The sequence below is a fragment of the Littorina saxatilis genome, linkage group LG12 (assembly GCF_037325665.1).
Source record: "Littorina saxatilis isolate snail1 linkage group LG12, US_GU_Lsax_2.0, whole genome shotgun sequence".
NCBI lineage: Eukaryota > Metazoa > Mollusca > Gastropoda > Littorinimorpha > Littorinidae > Littorina > Littorina saxatilis.
Genome location: NC_090256.1, coordinates 25,464,547 through 25,482,540, shown reverse-complemented (window position 1 = coordinate 25,482,540; position 17,994 = coordinate 25,464,547). Strand labels below are relative to the sequence as shown.

Sequence of the window (17,994 nt, the reverse complement as noted above, 5' to 3'; positions counted from 1 at the left end):
TAAAGTGTAGAGGTCATTGGAGGTCACGACTAAACAAAATATGAGCCCGATCGCTTTGATAGTTTCCGAGAAAAGTCCAACGTTAAGGTGGTGTCTACGGACGGCCGGCCGGACAGACTAACACTGACCGATTACATAGAGTCACTTTTTCTCAAGTGACTCAAAAAATCGTGAAATCTATTGGTGAAATCTATTAAATTTCACCACCAATTTTCTTCACATGCAAGAAACTGACATGCTTTTCTACCTTAAATAATTTCACTTCATTAATTTTACCAGGAAACATTTCTGTCTTGGAGTATAAATCAAGGGGGTAATATGACGGCAGGGCCAAGATGACAGCGTCACACCGGCAAACAACTGTCAGAGATGAGATTCCCTAAAAGTGTTTTGGGAGGAAATTATTTGGCGGGGGTCTGGGGGCCTTTAGCGGCCCCCAGTGGGGTCCAGGGGCAACGCGCCTCGTGGGGGTCAGGGGGCAAAGCCCCCTGAAGCTGAAGATTTTTTGACACTTTGACCGTAAAAAAAACCCTTGGAAATGAGTCCGAGCAGTAGAAGCATACAACATTTTGTCAGTCATATGTGCAAAATTTAAGTAACTTTAGCTTAACAACTACTCTACCACCCCCCCCCCCCCCCCCCATTTTTTCTCAACGGATTTAGACGATTCAGAAAAATGGTCCTGGGAACGAACTTTTGGGCGGAATTCCGCCAATTGGCGGAAGAATCTCATCCCTGAACTGTCAGTGCAGAGCAGCTGCTATAATAAAAGGGGGACTACTGCGTCATCATGTCACACCAGCAGAAACACACACACACATTGCATTGATTGGAACACATTTGTTGTGCTTGAACCTGTGCATGGGAGGTCATTGTCATGATTTTGTGCACATATATGCCAGTGTAAATGTGTGTGCTAAACTGTGCAGATCAAATGTAACAGCACACACGCCCCCTCCTTCAAAAACACACACACACAGGCACACATGCGCGCGCACACACACTCACATGCACTCACAAAGTAAAACAAAAAGAAAAGTCCACATCACTTCCTATGTATACAAAAATATAATTCAATACATCTGACGTCATGAACAGATCTATTTCGTGCAATGATAACAATATAGAAGAGAAAATCTGATAGCATACTGAGAAATCGTATGAAAAAGTTAAAATAAAATTTCAGGAACAAACAACACAATTGAACAACTGCAAACATAATTTCCACAGTATTGAGCAAGGGTATAACAAGTAAATGAAAATTAGAAATGAGTGAAGTTATTCTAATACATGAAGCGTCAAAATTGAACGCTTACATGTGCAGACACATACTTGATTGAAATGTAAATTAATAAAGAAAATAACTGATCCTCACCAACTCCTTCCAAATTGTTACTAAAATAAAAATGAATTTAAAAGATTTTTTTAAGTACAGAAGAAGAAAAGAAAATAGCAGCAAAAAAAAACACCAAAAAAACAATGCACACTTACTTTCAATGGTATTTTTCAGCAAAAGAGTAATTTGAAAATATACTTGCACAGCAATATGTGTAGCACTTTTATTAACAATCAAAGATAATCACAACTGTTCTGAAGAGAATAAGAACAGACCAGCTGTCCATAAGAACTATCTAATACCAAAGTAACAAGATTAACAACAAAATACAAACTAAAAACATTAAAAAAAAAAACATGATTCAAAACAAAACAAGTCATATTGGAATTCTGTATTCAACAATCAACAATGGAATGTGCAAGGAGTGAATGGGGAGGTGAAAGACAAATCTGTGTAACAGAAGTAACAAATTCTTTGTTTGCACAATACTGAAACATAACGACTTTTATAGCCTCTCATCTGTTAGCTACTTATTGCCAGTAAGACGTACATTTGTCTTCAATGATTAATTATTCAATCAGATATGCATACCTTTACTTATCTCTGCCTGATCTACCCCCACATTGTCTTATCTTTGTTTACTTGACCCATTTCATGCACAGAAAAAATAGTATCCATGGAATTGTGTGTCTTTCTTCTCATCAGTAATTGAGTAAAGCGATGCTACTTATTCCGTATTACAAGCTTTGAACCTGACATACCCTGTTCCAGCTTTCATAGATAATGTTCTTTTGAATGTATTGTTAGAAATTCTTTCTCCTAAACCTACTGACAATCCTTAGTACAAATTTTGAACCTTACATCATACATGCTTTGACAGATCATTATTTTTTGTAAACATCGTTGAAAATTCCTTCTCTCCTAGTCGAATGTGCTTTGTGAGGAATGTATTTGCTGGCGTTTTTAAGTAGGTACATCACAGCTGAGCCATACTGGCACATCCTCCATGCAGTAGGTATCCTGCACAATGGTACATTCATCCAGAGTGTCTGTATTGCTTCGGCTGCACTGGTATCTAATGCCTGCTGTGCTGTAGTACGCGTTTGGAGGTAGAGTGCCTGCAGGTAACACGTGACCGCTGTCCGACAGTCCCAGCTGGCGACACGCTGCATTGGCTTCCATTTCTGTGAAGTTAGTCCTGCACACCTGGTCCCACTGCTGTTTATCTTGTATCCACACCAGCAACAGTCCTTGGTTTCTACTGTGTGATGATGACTCAAGACGATCTGCAAAGAGTTTAAACAGACCCAGTGTAATGATGGTGCAAGGAGATTTTGTTCCTGCAAACATTTATTTTATTTTAAATACTGTCCTTTTCTATTATTTAAAAAACATTAATCTGAACCAGAATTGGAACTCTTGCTATCTTGAAATTGAAGAAACAGCAAGTAGCTAGGGCAAGTCCATTTTCTTCTCAATATCTCCTTATTTGTCCGGCCACTTCAAAGACCACTGGGTTGACATACCACTAAATGGTTTGTTTTATGTATGATGGAACATTCCAATCACTCACCTTTCTTGTTTTCTTCTTCTTATATTTTTACATTTCATCTTTAATTTTGGTGTTGTTTGATTGGGTACACTATACACTTCACATAGAATAAAATTCGACCATATTCCTTCAGCCCTCAAACCCTCTTTTGTGTGAAATTTTATTCAGCTCAAAATATCTGCATCAGTTACAATGATTGACACTGACAGCCACGTTTCTATCATTAACCAGATAACTTTTACCCTGATGAGGCGCAACATCAATACTCTGCCAAAAAAACCACAATCCGTGTTTTTCAATAATTTTTAAATATCTTCACTGTTTATCTTCACTCACAGTTGTCTTCAAAGCAGGAGACAGCAGGGATGTTCTGCCAACAAGGAGTCAGCTCAGAGGAGCCAGGATAGCGGATACCCTCCTGACGCCAGTTGCTGATGCAAGACATGTAGTGCACAGTGCGATCCCAGCGGCCGCATCTCTGCTCTACCAACCAACCCTGGTTGTAGGTTGAGGGTGCGGGCAAAGATGCGTTCAGCCGCTGTCCGCCACGCGGGAATCCCATCAAGCGACACACTGTGCTGAAGTTCTCCTCGGACTGGGTTAAGCTGTAGCCACAGAAGTAACCTGTGGTTCCCTGGTACTCCACGGCCACGCGGCCCCTGGACACTCGGCCGCCCGAGCCCTGGGGCTGGGTGATGCTGTTGTAGTCCACGAAGAACAACCTCGCCACTGAAATGTACAGAGGCAACCCAGTCTAAGCAGCAGCTCTTCTTTAAACACAGCTATGTACCACTACCAAGCATAGTCTACCAAGAACATCCTCCCCACTGAAATGTACAGAGGCAACCCAGTCTAAACAGCAGCTCTTATTTAAACACAGCTATGTACCACTACCCAGCATAGTCTACCAAGAACATCATCCCCACAGAAATGTACAGAAGCAACCCAGTCTCAGCAGATGATCTGAACACAATTAAACTTTGCAAGTACCCTACACGATTCAGCATTGTGAGTTTGGAAAAGTAACAAAATAACCTAGAGACCTGCAACATGTAAAATGAAGCAATATAATGTACACTAAAAACTGTAATAAACTCCGTCTTTCATTTTTTGTAGATTCCCTCCCTTTCGCTTTGTCTTGCTGAACGTAATCAAGAAGGGATACAAGGTAGCTTTATCTTGCTGAAAGTCAGAAAGGGATATGAAGTAGCTTTGTTGCACTGACTATAATCAAAAAGGGATACAAGGTAGCTCTGTCCTGCTATGTTATCAGAAGGGGATACAAGGTAGTTACCTCCTGCTGAATATTATCAGGAAGGGATACGGAGAAGCGTTGTCCCGCTGAATGTAATGAGAAAGGGACACGATTGGTATCTTTGTCCTACTGAATGTAATGAGAAAGGGACACAAGGTACCTTTGTCCTGCTGAATGTAATGAGAAAGGGACAAAAGGTATATTTGTCCTACTAAATGTAATCAGAAAGGGACACAAGGTAGCTTTGTCCTACTAAATGTAATGAGAAAGGGACACAAGGTAGCTTTGTCCTGCTGAATGTAATGAGAAAGGGACACAAGGTATCTTTGTCCTACTGAATGTAATCAGAAAGGGACACAAGGTAGCTTTGTCCTACTGAATGTAATCAGAAAGCGACACAAGGTAGCTTTGTCCTACTGAATGTAATCAGAAAGGGACACAAGGTATCTTTGTCCTACTGAATATAATCAGAAAGGGACACAAGGTATCTTTGTCCTACTGAATATAATCAGAAAGGGACACAAGGTAGCTTTGTCCTACTAAATGTAATCAGAAAGGGACACAAGGTAGCTTAATTTGTCCTGCTGAATGTAATCAGAAAAGGACACAAGGTATCTTTGTCCTGCTGAATGTAATGAGAAAGGGACACAAGGTATCTTTGTCCTGCTGAATGTAATGAGAAAGGGACACAAGGTATTTTTGTCCTGCTGAATGTAATGAGAAAGGGACACAAGGTATCTTTGTCCTACTGAATGTTATCAGAAAGGGACACAAGGTAGCTTAATTTGTCCTGCTGAATGTAATGAGAAAGGGACACAAGGTATCTTTGTCCTACTGAATGTAATCAGAAAGCGACACAAGGTAGCTTAATTTGTCCTGCTGAATGTAATGAGAAAGGGACACAAGGTATCTTTGTCGTACTGAATGTAATCAGAAAGGGACACAAGGTAGCTTTGTCCTGCTGAATGTAATCAGAAAGGGACACAAGGTAGCTTAATTTGTCCTGCTGAATGTAATCAGAAAGGGACACAAGGTATCTTTGTCCTACTGAATGTAATCAGAATGGGCTGCAAGGTAGGTTTGTCCTAGTGAATGTAATCAGAAAGGGATAGAACGTAGCTTTGTCCCACTGAATGTAATCAGAAAGGGACACAATTAATGTACCTTTGTCCTACTGAATCTAAATCAGAAAGGGATACAACGTAGCTTTGTCCCACTGAATGTTATCTCTTACCATCGTCCTGATCAAAGCAGGCAGCTCTTCGCCCATCACAGGAAAAGTAGTGGGACTGTCGCTGCATGTTGTAGTCTACCTTGGTGATGTTGCATTCTTGGATGGAGTCAGCTCCCACCGGGCATTCCATCCGCTCCACCCAGGTAGGAAGACGTGTGCCCCAGGAATTCCCAATGCCCACCACACCGTCATAGCGGCCCAGTGTTTTGCAGACGGCCGATGCTTCCTTGTTGGTCCATGTTTGAGAGCAGACATGTCCCCACATACCTAACCGCCTGACCATCACATTGCTTTCCGAGTCAATGCGCCACATTTCAAGGTTATCTGCAAGGAAGAAAAAAACCTATGAAGAGTCGGGCACTGCCTGCCAAGTTTGTCAACGTTTTTTAACTAAATTTTGTGCGATCTCTTGCCAGGTTATAAACAGTAAATCTGAACAGAAAAGGTCTTAAATGGGAGTAACTTTTCAATTGGGAAGACCAGTGTGTGTGTGCGTGCGTGTGAGTATGTGGGTGTGTGTGCGTGCGAGCGTGTGTATATGTGTCATAATAGGGAAGGGGTTCCACCGTAAAGAGCCTGCTACTTTACCTGAGGGCCTCTCTCCATCGTAGCAAACGACGGCAAGCCGTTTTCTGTCCCCATAACAATCTGAGTTCTTGGATATCAGCATTTTGCTTGTACACTGCTCCAGCATCTCCTCTGTGCCATGACAGCTGGTGCCGTTCACTGTGACGACAGACTTGGTTAAGTAGCTGAAGATTTTGGCTTCGATTCTGATGGCTGAGGAAGTGGGAGAAGAAGTGAGCTGGTGGCACGCGACGTCGGCAACTTCTTGCGTGTAACTTGTGTAAGGGATGCAGACTTGATAGTAATCGTTAGCAGCTGCCACCTCAACCACTCCGCTGGTGTTGTAAAAACCCATGTGTGTGCGCACTGTAAAAAGAACACATAATTATGCACCGAGAGCAGTGTCAAAAGAACACAAGTATGTCATCTTCCCACCCCCCCCCACCCCCCACCCCCCCCCACCCCCCACCCCACCCCCCCCCCCCCCCGTCTCATTCTTCTCCTATCTTATTTGTGCTGACAAAAACTTTGGAGCTGAAATGCTTTCATGTTTATGTTATACTTATATCATCAAGGAGAGTCCAGTTCCCTTATTGTGTTGACAAATATCAGGTCTTGAAAGACAAGGAGTCTTAAAATGAAGCTAAATTTACAGACCTTCCACCCACAATTTTCAGGAAGCAGAGTTTTAAACGGGGAGTCGTGCTGCATGTCAAGGGAAAATAAACCCACCTGTGTCGTTGTAGCAGAAAGCTTTGATGGAATCGTAAGGGCAGTACGGTCGGACTATTTCTGTGTAGTTGCCATCAGAACTACCAGAGCCTTGGCTGATTTGCATCTTTTCCCATGGAGCCGTTTGACAGCTTGCCAGACTGGTGCTGTCCTTGTCACATCCGGAGAAACTCGTTCCCCAGAAAGGCAGGTCTTCTTGCTCCGGCAAGTCCGCGCGGTACTGCTCCCCGTGGATGAAGCCCAGCTGACGGCATAGCACTCTGTAGTGGGTGTCAGGGTGAAAGTACGAGCACAGACGTCCTTTTGTTTGCTCGCGTGTCACGTACGCCCAGCCATACCTTGGGCTGGCATCCCTTCCATTGTATAAAGAGTAGGATGGCACTGGGCAGAAAAAACAAATGAATTAAATCCTTACAAAAATACATACATATGCTCACAATCTCATAAGCAGGTGACACTAAAATAAGACAAATGCATCATTTTTTTCTCCTTAACTGACATCAAAATAAGAGGAAAAGACACACTTGACTCTCACAATCTCCTAACCGGATGACACTAAGATAAGACAAAAGCACACATTTTTCTACCTTACAGCCGACAGCCGACATCAAGATAAAAGGAAAGCATACACTGCAAACTTATAATCTCCTTATTAGCTAAAACTAAGATAAGAGCAAAAATGTTATGCTTATACAATCTCCCCAACAATTTACATCTTCTTCTTCTTCTTCGTACATGGGCTTAGACTCCCATGTTCACTCATGTTTTTAAGCACAAGTGAATTTTTACGTGTATGACCGGTTTTACCCCGCCATTCAGGCAGCATACGCCGATTTCGGGGGAGGCATGCTGGGTATTTTCGTGTTTCTATAACCCATCGAACTCTGACATGGATTACAGGATCTTTTCCGTGCGCACTTGGTCTTGTGCTTGTGTGTACACACGAAGGGGGTTAAGTCACTAGTGCAGGTCTGCACATAAGTTGACCTGGGAGATCGAAAAAATCTCCATTCTTAACCCACCAGGCGGCAGTGACCGGGATTCGAACTCACGACCTCCCGATTAGGAGGCTGACGTCTTACCACCACGCCACCGCGCCCGTCACAATTTACATCAAAATAAAAGGAAAGCATAAATTGTACACTTACAATCTCCTGCGTTGTAGCAAAAGACGCCAGCGGGATCTTCATACCCGCAAACATCGGATTTCACGTCATCAGACAGACAATCAGCCAGACTTGCGGCGTTGTTGTCACAGGTGACGTTGTGAAGCAGGTAGGGATAGCCACCTGAATCTGAGCTTCTGCTGGCGGCAATACCACTGGAATAATTCAGGCCTCTGCAGACTGTTTCTGCTTCTACATCAGTCCAGCGATCGCCACAGATGTAGCCCCACTGGTCCTGGTGGTAGACCATGATCGTCCTGTTGTCAGAGAACAGTTTGACTGTCATCTCTTGAGCTGTGAGAAAAATGGAAGGATTTGTAAGGCAAGAGATCATGAAATGGTAAAAAAAAAAAAAAGTTTAAAAACATGCCAGGATATTTTTGAAACAATGATGCAAAATCAGATGAACTGTCATGTATGAGATCATGAAATTGTGAAAAGGTTAAAAGCTCATGGCTGAACGTTGGAATGAATCCACAAAAGAATCACATTTTTAAAAAACAAATCTACAAACTGAAAACCATATAATTTTACCGTAATTGTCTGTTGGTCCACTTTAAAGGCAAATCGGTTGATGTACATGTGAGTGTTTTGCATTTGTTCTTGTTTCATACTGAATGTTACATACATTTCACAGTGAAATACCTTTATCATTTTCCAGACGAGGTGTGCAGCTTACAACAGCAGGTCGATAGCAACTACCCATCGTCACCCGCTCCACGTCGCAGTCCTGGAATTCTCTCTCCCCACCCTTGCAAGACACGTTGAAGAAGTTGCTTGACTCAAAGGAGTAGCGGAACGGTAGATAGTTCAAAGCAATGCCACCTTCAAATCCGAGACCAAGACCTCTGCAGAAGAGCGAAGCCTCAAAGTTGTCAAAGCCTTCTCGGCATATCCCCAGGTATTGCCTCCGGTCATACTTGCTGTCATCCTCTTCGTTCCGAATCTGAGCCACACCCGTTGAGTTCAGAAGGCTGTTGTGGAGACGCACTGAAAATGAGAAAGGTAACATAGCAAAACTTTGCAAACATTTTGAAACAGTTCATCACCGTGGCCTAAAAGAATTGAAAGTTTTAACTTTTCGTAGCTCATGCATTTCCAAAACCATCTGGCTTCAAAGGAAAGTACTGAAGATGGAGTAAGAATCAGGAAATAAGCTGCAAGTGCACACACAGCTGACAGATCCTCAGCATAGTTTAGCATTCATGACTGTGTTTAGAAAGCTAGCTATTAAGAAACAATTTAACCTTCACGAGATTACGCTTTGGACAACACAGTCCGGATGATGTGGGTCATGTATGACCCATACTTTCTAAAGAAGGATTCGACGTAATAAATATGGGTCTTACACAACCCACACCATTCAAATGGGGATAAACTCTATACCCTCTCTTTGCAGAGTATGGGTCATACATGACCCACACCATCCAAATAGGGATAAACTCTATACCCTCTCTTTGCAGAGTATGGGTCATACACGACCCACACCATTCAAATAGGGATAAACTCTATACCCTCTCTTTGCAGAGTATGGGTCATACACGACCCACACCATCCAAATAGGAATAAACTCCATAAAAAGCCTTCTTTAATTCCATACGCGTCGTCCACGACCCACAACATCCGGACTGAGTAGTTCAAATGATGTCATTGTTTATTTGTTTGTTTACAAAGATAATCCTTTAAAAAATGGTCGATAGGAATTAGGTACTATGGCGATTGAGGATTACATAAAGTCTCAATCAAAAACTCCCAATAGTTTCAGAGATACAGACACTTTTGTGAGGCTCTGAGTCGTGGACGACCCAGGAAGCACGGTGAAGGTTAACAGCTGGTATTAAGCTGTTGACCATAAAGCAGGTCTGGGCACAAAGTACCTGCCTGTCGCTGACCCTAAAGGGCTTGCCGCATGTGCAGTCATTTTCCGCAAGTGGGATAAGGGTAAGAATGGCTGTAGCACTTTGTCCCGAAATGCACATGTTATGTCACATATTAAAATGCGATAAATGCAACAAGAGCCTAAGCCCTATAAAGCCAAAGGAGGACATCGACGAAACACTCCTTTCTCGCTCAGTCAAACTGAAGAAAACACACTCTCACACACACTTCACACCAGGAAACAGTTTTACAATACATACACGGTCCACTGAAGCAGAACACTTGAGCCAGCCTGTGGTAGAGGTTGACTGTTTTCGTGACAGTCCCATTGGCAGATTCAACATCCATGTAAGCACTTTGGTAATTCCAACTGCCCCCAACACACTGTTCAATGCTGGTTGCACTGTCACCGTTGCAAGATGAGTAAGCATTCCAGTAGAAGTCATCCTTTTCTTCCTCCTGGAGGGGGTTGGGGAAAGGGATTCCACCGTAGGGAAAGCCAGCAGCCTGGCACAGCAGGTTAGTTTCCCTTTCTCCGTACCACTGTAATGACACTGTGGCGGTGCGGTTGTCTGCTGTACGCTTGATGAAACCGTACGTGGCTCCTGGTTTGGCTGGGATGAGCTCATACTTCAGTTCTGCAATATATTTTGTTGAAGTTTAATTTCTCATCTTCTCTTATTGTTGTTTGTCTGTTGTGTAACATTGCTCGTTCGGGGTAAAGCACCCTATTTTAAAGTTCTTGTGAACATTCACTATTGTATTTTAATGAAAGTTTGATCCAATTTCACCTATCTTGTTTTTTCTTCAACAATGTTTTATTCAGGCAATTTGACATTTTGTCATGCAATGCACAGAAGTTACATGATAATGGTAAAATGGAAACGACGGATAAAAACATATTCAATACTTTAGACAAGCAGGTATCATAAATACTGTTCCATAAGGGTGTAGTATGAAGCCCACTTCAGCATACATTTTCCAGGTGGGAACGTAAGAGAAAGAGGATAAAGGGCTCACCTGTATTGAAGCATGTGGCTCCAGCCTGTCCTCCTCCCCAGCAGTACTCAAGCTTTTCAAAGCGACAGTCCTTCAGAGACGTCTCATTACCTGAGCAACGGACGCTCCGAGTTTCGCTGTCATGTCTGAGGTTGCCGAACGCCTCTTCTATCATTGAACTCATTGAGCTGAAAGAGAGAGGGAGAAAAAGAAATTGTTATGTGTGCATATGATGGAGAAATAACGTGAAAACAAATTATTTCTGAAATTGTACCTCTTGAAATTTAAAATTACATCTGTACAGTACCTGTAACTTATTGGCAACTTAAGCTACCAGCTGATATTACGTTTAACTCTTACCAGTTCGGGGGTTTTAGGGCATATTTTACAGTGCTGTTGGTGCCTCCTTGCCGAGTGGCTATCTGGGGGCATATTCTAAATGAAATATAGAAGGTTATATATCAAATGAAAGGAAAATGAATAAACTTTTCATATTTGCAAAGAGAATTGTGCTATATTTAAAGGTAAAAAATGTTATGGGGGTGACAACATGATTTTTGTTGAAATTTGTACGCCCATTTTTTGGAACACGTGACAAACACAAAGAAGAAATTTTTTTTGTGTTCAGTTTATTTTAGATATGCTGCTAACTAGTCTGTTTTGGCATTCATTTTACATAACATAGCAAAGTTTTATTGAGTTTTGCTGATAAACAAAAAAGTTATTGTCACCTGAATACCCCCACCCAAATTTCAAAGTTGGACGTTTCATGACATACGCATGCCTAAGGCACAAAAAAAAAAAAAATAGTCTGTTTACGGTATCCCAACCGACCCTATTTTTTCCCGCGACCCTAGACTTTTTTTGGGCATTTGGGGGAAAAAAAAAAAATTTGGCAAAATAACTTAAAAATATGTTTTTTTGAAAAGAAAAAAAAAAGAAAAAAAAAAAAAAAAAAAAAAAAAGGGTCTTTGTTTTTTGGCAAAATAACTTAAAAATGTTTTTTTGGGGAAAAAAAAAAATTCCCGATCTACCGACCCTATTTTATTGGCCTATGTTACCGTTAACAGACTTTTTTTTTTTTTTTTTTTGCCTAATAAATCCCCCAATTTAAGACTTCCCCCTTTTTAAGACCCTGCTTTCTCAGATGTTCTGTTCATAGCCTCTGTAAATTTACCTCCCTTTTAAGACCCTGCTTTCTCAGATGTTCTGTTCATAGCCTCTGTAAATTTACCTCCCTTTTAAGACCTGATTTTCTCAGATTGTTGAAGGTCTTAAAAGGGGGGTTCCGCTGTCTATATATATAAATACAGTAGAACTCGATCCCCCTTACCGACCTCCCTTTTTACGACTACTCCCTTTTTATGACTGATTTTGCCGCCACGGATGCATTTTACTATATAATGAAACCCCAGTGGACGACTCACCCCAAAACGCGACTTACGACCTGCGGGGAGCGAGCATTATGCTATTAGTACATTTTCATTGAAATTTGAGTTTAAGTTGTTCTGCTGTAATGTGTTTGGGTGTGTGTGTATGTGTGTGTTAATATGACAGTAAACTGCAACTCTGTGTGTGTATTTGTGCGTAACATGACAGTACGTACACTGCAACCAAGTTCATGACCGCCCAAAAAACTCAAACCCCCATTTTAAGACCCCCCCTTTTCAAGACCTTCTTTTCAAGGTTTTTCCAAAGTCGTAAATGGAAAATTTTATAAGTAAATTTTCATTTGATTAATATACTTACCCCAATCACATATAGCATTGACATAGTCTGAGATGCTAAGTACTGAAAAACGCTTACCCGTCTAACAACTTAAAGGGAAGCAACCCCATCACCAAAAAAGGCAAACGTAGCCATGGTAACGAGCCCGTACCCCGGGAGTTACCTCCCATCTAGTGGATACTACGTCACTTCCTACCACAACACGTGGCAACTCATACGGCTTTAAGAAAACTAAAACCATAAGCGGGGCAGGCGAGTGGGCCTACACTATGTGATTGGGGTAAGTATATTAATCAAATGAAAATTTACTTATAAAATTTTCCATTAAATTACATATTCTTACTCCCAATCACATATAGCAGATAACATCAACAAGGCGGTGGGAAAGAAAAATCTAACTCACTCTAAAAACCTTGCCAGAAACTGGCCTGCTGCCAAAAAAGGCATGAAGGGCCCGGTGGGAAAGAAAATTCTAACTCACTCTAACACCCTTGCCAGGAACTGGCCCCCTGCCAACAAGTCAGGAAGGGGCCAGAGAAATTCCTGATTGACAGCCAGGATGTCTCTTAGGCAAAACTTGCCAAAGACAACTTCAGAAAGCCAGAAAGCTGTGCCCAACACTTCCCCCCGGACCGTAAAGAAAACGGCCCAGGAAGAAAGAAGAGCCCTGGATTACATGAACCCGAGCCGAGAGGAGGGGAAAGACAATCTGACCCCCCCCCCCCCTTTTTATGCCAAAGCCCGACAACACCTGTGAGATATAGGTCAGCTCCAGAGAAGAGTGACCAATCTCCACGCAAAAAGAAAGAGAGAGACCTGAGTACGAAGTACCAGAGTCCAACCCGATGATAAAAACTCAAAAATAGCATAAGCGTTCCTAAAGATCCAAGAACGTGAAGAAACGCTCACCCCCCCCCTAAGCACACTGTCTGCTACTCTGCGTTAGAGTACAAACTAACCAAGAAACGATCATAGTACTCTTAGGAAGTGACATAAGAAAACATCAGGAAAAACCCTCACTGCGATCTTTTGACATCGTCACCCATAAAGCATGCTAAAGAAGGGTGCCGTAAACAGCAGACTTGCTGCTTAAGAGATGGTAACCAGAAAACCTCTACCCGTTCGTGCAAAAGCAGAAAGAGATAATATGAGGAAGCAGCTACTTACAAAAAGCATAAGCAACCGAAAGTGCGGAAGTCACAGAGGACAAAGTCTAGTGTGACCAGTAACCATGAACAAAATGGCTCAAAGCCATAGAGTCCGCAGTTCAGTCTGCTTGTAGGTAATTGAAACCGAATCAAGAACCCATAGCCGAAAACACGACTGGTAGGCATACCGGAAAAAACGTGAAGCCGACCAGCCAAAAGACTCCCGAGACAAAGAGTTCTCAGGAAAAAACTGGAAATTATATTCAAGACCAAATCAAGAGCCTTCCTGAGTTTGGGCGAAAAACCAGAACGCGTCTGTCCACGTCTGAAAGACTGAGGGACAGACACGGAGACCAACAGGCCAACGCCATAGTCATAGTTGCCTGTGATAGAAGGGTGACTGTAAAAAGAAACCCGACCGAACGGAAGTCGTACTGACTCACCTCAGAAAAAGGATCAAGAAAGATTAGAAATCCGCCAACACAGGAACCGGAAATGCCATAGCTACCTGCGAAATGCAGGAGACAATCGCACAGGTCAAGGCTAAGAGCCATGATGCCCGTAGGACAGCCATAATTCCGAAGTACCCGCTGTACACAGGTAAACGAAAGAAATAGGAACATTAGCCAGCCCCCCCTGCCAGAAGGAGAGGACTGGCCAAAACTGAGAGAGAAGGTAAGCCACAAAGGATGACTCCTCAGACCTACATTGCCAAAGACAATGCCCCCTCAGAAAATCTGAATGTAACCTCCGAGGCCAACTCAAGAACATCTTAAGTTAGGACGAAACACCAGAACAAATCTGATCGCCAGAGAAAGACAGAGTCGGACCCAGCGACAGACAACAATGACCACAAAGATCAATCGTTGTTTCTAAAAAACCCTGACGTAACTAAGACGCCGGTAAGAGAAACAACCTCTCCAGCGAGCCGGAAGTGCGACAGAAGCAGCAGCCCGTGGCTGAAACAACTGCTCACCGACTGAGGCCGGACACCAGTAAACCCGAAGGGCAGCCCTAGATCCACCAGACGAGACCTCAGCGGGCGCTTGAGCTGGTGGACCTAGTTCACTCGAGGAATTCATCCATGCACAATAAGTGCGAGAACAAACACCCTCCGACACCAAACCGCATGAGCATAGTGAAGTGAGGATACAAGCACCTGATCTTCGCTCACACCACCAAGGCTGAACAAAGAACAAAGACGTCATCAGCCAAATGATCTACACTGAAAGTGAACAGATCAAAATAAAATAATGTGAAGATCGTCCCCAAAGAGATGCCAATTCCAACAAACTGACGTCATATCACCCCTGAAGAGACAAGGATGTGTTCTAGTACTGACACAACCAAGTCTCTCGTAAACTGTTAACCAGCAGAGGAAGCAATCCCTACGTCACCAAAAAGGTGACCGCAGGAGAGCAAAGGACGAAAGCAAGCCAAAGCCTACGTAGCCGTAGCCAGCAAAGGATGAGCCTGTTCCTTAACTTGCCATGAAAAGACCAGCAAAGGAACGGGAACAAAGGAATACCATTCCAGGCATGAAAAGGCTTCTCCAGAACCTGCTAAAAGTGGTATGCCACAGAAGGAGACTCTTCGAACTGGAAGAAGGAATCCTCCTCCTCCGCGGAACGGAAGTCCAACATCGCCAACGAGGCAACCAAAGAGGAAGCTGAAACCGCCGATGCACCTTCCAAAAATTAAAGGGAAAACTTTCGCCACAGCGTCAAGAACAACCTGAGCTTTAACGGAAAACCCCCCCTCAAAAATGTCTCTTCACTAGCCACCAACTGAAGTCAGAGTGGCCGAGCGAAAGACAATGCCGAAGTCACATCCACCAGAGGCAGAAACAATACACGGGATAACCGGAAACCGGAAACCCGCGTACCAGAACATCATCCCGACTGATATCCTGACTGAATGAGAGTCAGAAAAAGCCAAATGACATCCAAGACAACGGAACTGAATGGACAGAAGCCCCCCCACCGGAAGGGTGACGAGACGACTACCCCGGCCGAGGAGCCAGAACGCCAGAAAGCGGCCGCTGTTCCTTCCTCACAGAAAACAATCTGAAAGAAGAGGAACAGTATATCCGGATGAAGCCGGAAATGCAACCGACGAAGTCGCACCATGCGAAAACGAAGGCTGCTTCGACTGAGGCCGGAAGCCAAAAAGCCCGGAGGCCAGTCTCCGGTCAACCCCAGCACCGACACAGAGTGACCATGTGGTGAGGGACCTATGATTCCTGAAAGGAAAGTAACGGGAAGTAACCTCCGCCGCAGCTGCAAGAATAACCTTGAGCCTTGACGGAAATCCCGACCATGTGTCTTCGCTGACCACCGACTGAACCTCAGAGTGGACCATTGAAGGACAAAGACCAAAGTTATAAACACCAGCGGTGGGAGGAAGCACGGAATAACCGGAAACCCGTAACACCGGAAAACGACCTCACTCATCCCTTGACCATGAGGAAAAGGGTACCGTACTTTCCGGGTCATAAGGCGCGACTTTTTTCCTCGAGTTCGACCCCTGCGTCTTGCATAACGAAGCGTCTAATCCGTGTATGAAATACGAAAAAAATCAAAGAGATCGCCTGAGTACCAGTCAAACAACTTGTGATAATGCATGTTTCAGCTACTAGGTACTGCCCTGGCCAAGTTTCCTCGAGCTCTCAAGCCACCCAGCTATCACAATGGACCTGCCTTTGATCTGGCCGCACACACAGAACACACATATTTCCACTCTGTTAAACTCGGTCACTGACCGGTCACTGACCCCGGTGCAGGAAGTGTTTCCTCTCTCAGATATGACAGGGGAACCACCTCTCATGGCAAAAACTGGGTCATTGACCCCTGGGAAGAAGGTCGTGTCTATAAACAAGGCCACCCAGCTATCACAATGCCTTTGATCTCGCGGCACACACAGAGCACACATATTTCCACTCTGTTAAACTCGGTCACTGACCCCGGTGCAGGAAGTGTTTCCTCTCTCAGATATGACAGGGGAACCACCTCTCATGGCAAAAACTGGGTCATTGACCCCTTGGAAGAAGGTCGTGTCTATAAACAATGGACCTGCCTTTGATGTGCGGCTTATTTTCATTCTTCGACCGTTTGTTACTGGTATACTTTTTCAATTTTGGTGCGCCCTATCGGCCCCATGCGCCCAATGGGTGACGGGATTACAATTTTTTTTAAAAAGAAGGGGGTGCGTCTTGTATAACGAAGCGCCTTGTCACCCGGAAAGTACGGTAAGTAGACCAACCATCCGACCACCGGCCTGGATAAGCGGACGTCACAACACCCTCCGGGTGAAGCAACGACTGCCCCGGCTGAGGCACAGAGTACCGAAAGCCGACTGCTATTGCTCCCTCTCTGACATCCATACGGAAGTGACAGAAAGAGAAACAGCATATCCGGCCGAAGCCGGAAAACGACGCCGCCGAAACCACACAATGCGGAAACAAAGACTGCGTAGACTGAGGCCGGCAGCCATAAAGCCAGGAGGCCAGTCTGCGGTCCATCCCACCACCAACGTCGGAGCGTACAAGTGAAGGAGGACCTATTGCCAGACACTGTTGCTTCCTCCTTGACATCCAAACGGAATTGCCAGGAAGAAGAACGGCGAATCCGGCCGAAGCCGGATAGCAGCCGCCGAAACCGTCACAACGGAAACGAAGACTGCATAGACTGAGGCCGGAAGCCATAAAGCCCGGAGGCCAGTCTGCGGTCCATCCATACACTAGCGCCAAAGGTGGACCTATGCTTCCAGTCGAAACCGAAAACGCAGCCGCCGAAACCGCCACAGCAGAAACAAACACTGCATAGACTGAGGCCGGAAGCCATAAAGCCCGGAGGCCAGTCTGCGGTCCCTCCGTACACCGCCACTTCAGCGTACGTGTGTAGGTGGACCTACGCTTCCGGCCGAAACCGGAACCGCAGCCGCCGAAACCGCCTCAGCGGAAACGAAGACTGCATAGACTGAGGCCGGAAGCCATAAAGCCCGGAGGCCAGTCTGCGGTCCATCCATACACCGCCGCTCCAGCGTACGTGTGTAGGTGGACCTATGCTTCCGGCCGAAGCCGGAAACGCAGCCGCCGAAACCGCCGAAAGCGGAAACGAAGACTGCATAGACTGAGGCCGGAAGCCATAAAGCCCGAAGGCCAGTCTATGGTCCCCCCCGTTACCGTAGTCAGAGCGACCAAGTGAGGGAGAAACCGTTTATCCCGGCCGAAACCGGGAACGGCCGCCGCTGCCAGTCAACAAAGTCTGATCCTGCAACAGGCGTTCTTGTTAAGTGGCCGCAAGCCACTGCTGCTGGTCAACAACCCCAATCCTCTAAAGGTGGTGTTGGCCGACCAGCAGAGTGCAGTTAGTGAAGCTGCCAAGATGAACTGTTTCCC

The 17,994-nt window shown here is 44.5% G+C and overlaps 1 protein-coding gene across 1 annotated transcript in view; it reads right to left on the bottom strand.

Annotated features, from left to right (window-relative positions):
- Positions 1 to 1,053: 1,053 nt before the first annotated feature.
- The window catches only part of LOC138983054 (uncharacterized), a gene marked incomplete at its 5' end in the record, with an annotated part of 181,271 nt that continues 164,330 nt past the window's right edge, over positions 1,054 to 17,994 (bottom strand). Inside the window, 9 exon segments of the mRNA XM_070356456.1 lie at positions 1,054 to 2,622; positions 3,225 to 3,617; positions 5,378 to 5,701; positions 5,966 to 6,310; positions 6,677 to 7,057; positions 7,825 to 8,136; positions 8,488 to 8,832; positions 9,981 to 10,358; positions 10,741 to 10,907. Coding sequence (XP_070212557.1) covers positions 2,300 to 2,622; positions 3,225 to 3,617; positions 5,378 to 5,701; positions 5,966 to 6,310; positions 6,677 to 7,057; positions 7,825 to 8,136; positions 8,488 to 8,832; positions 9,981 to 10,358; positions 10,741 to 10,907 — 2,968 coding nt within the window.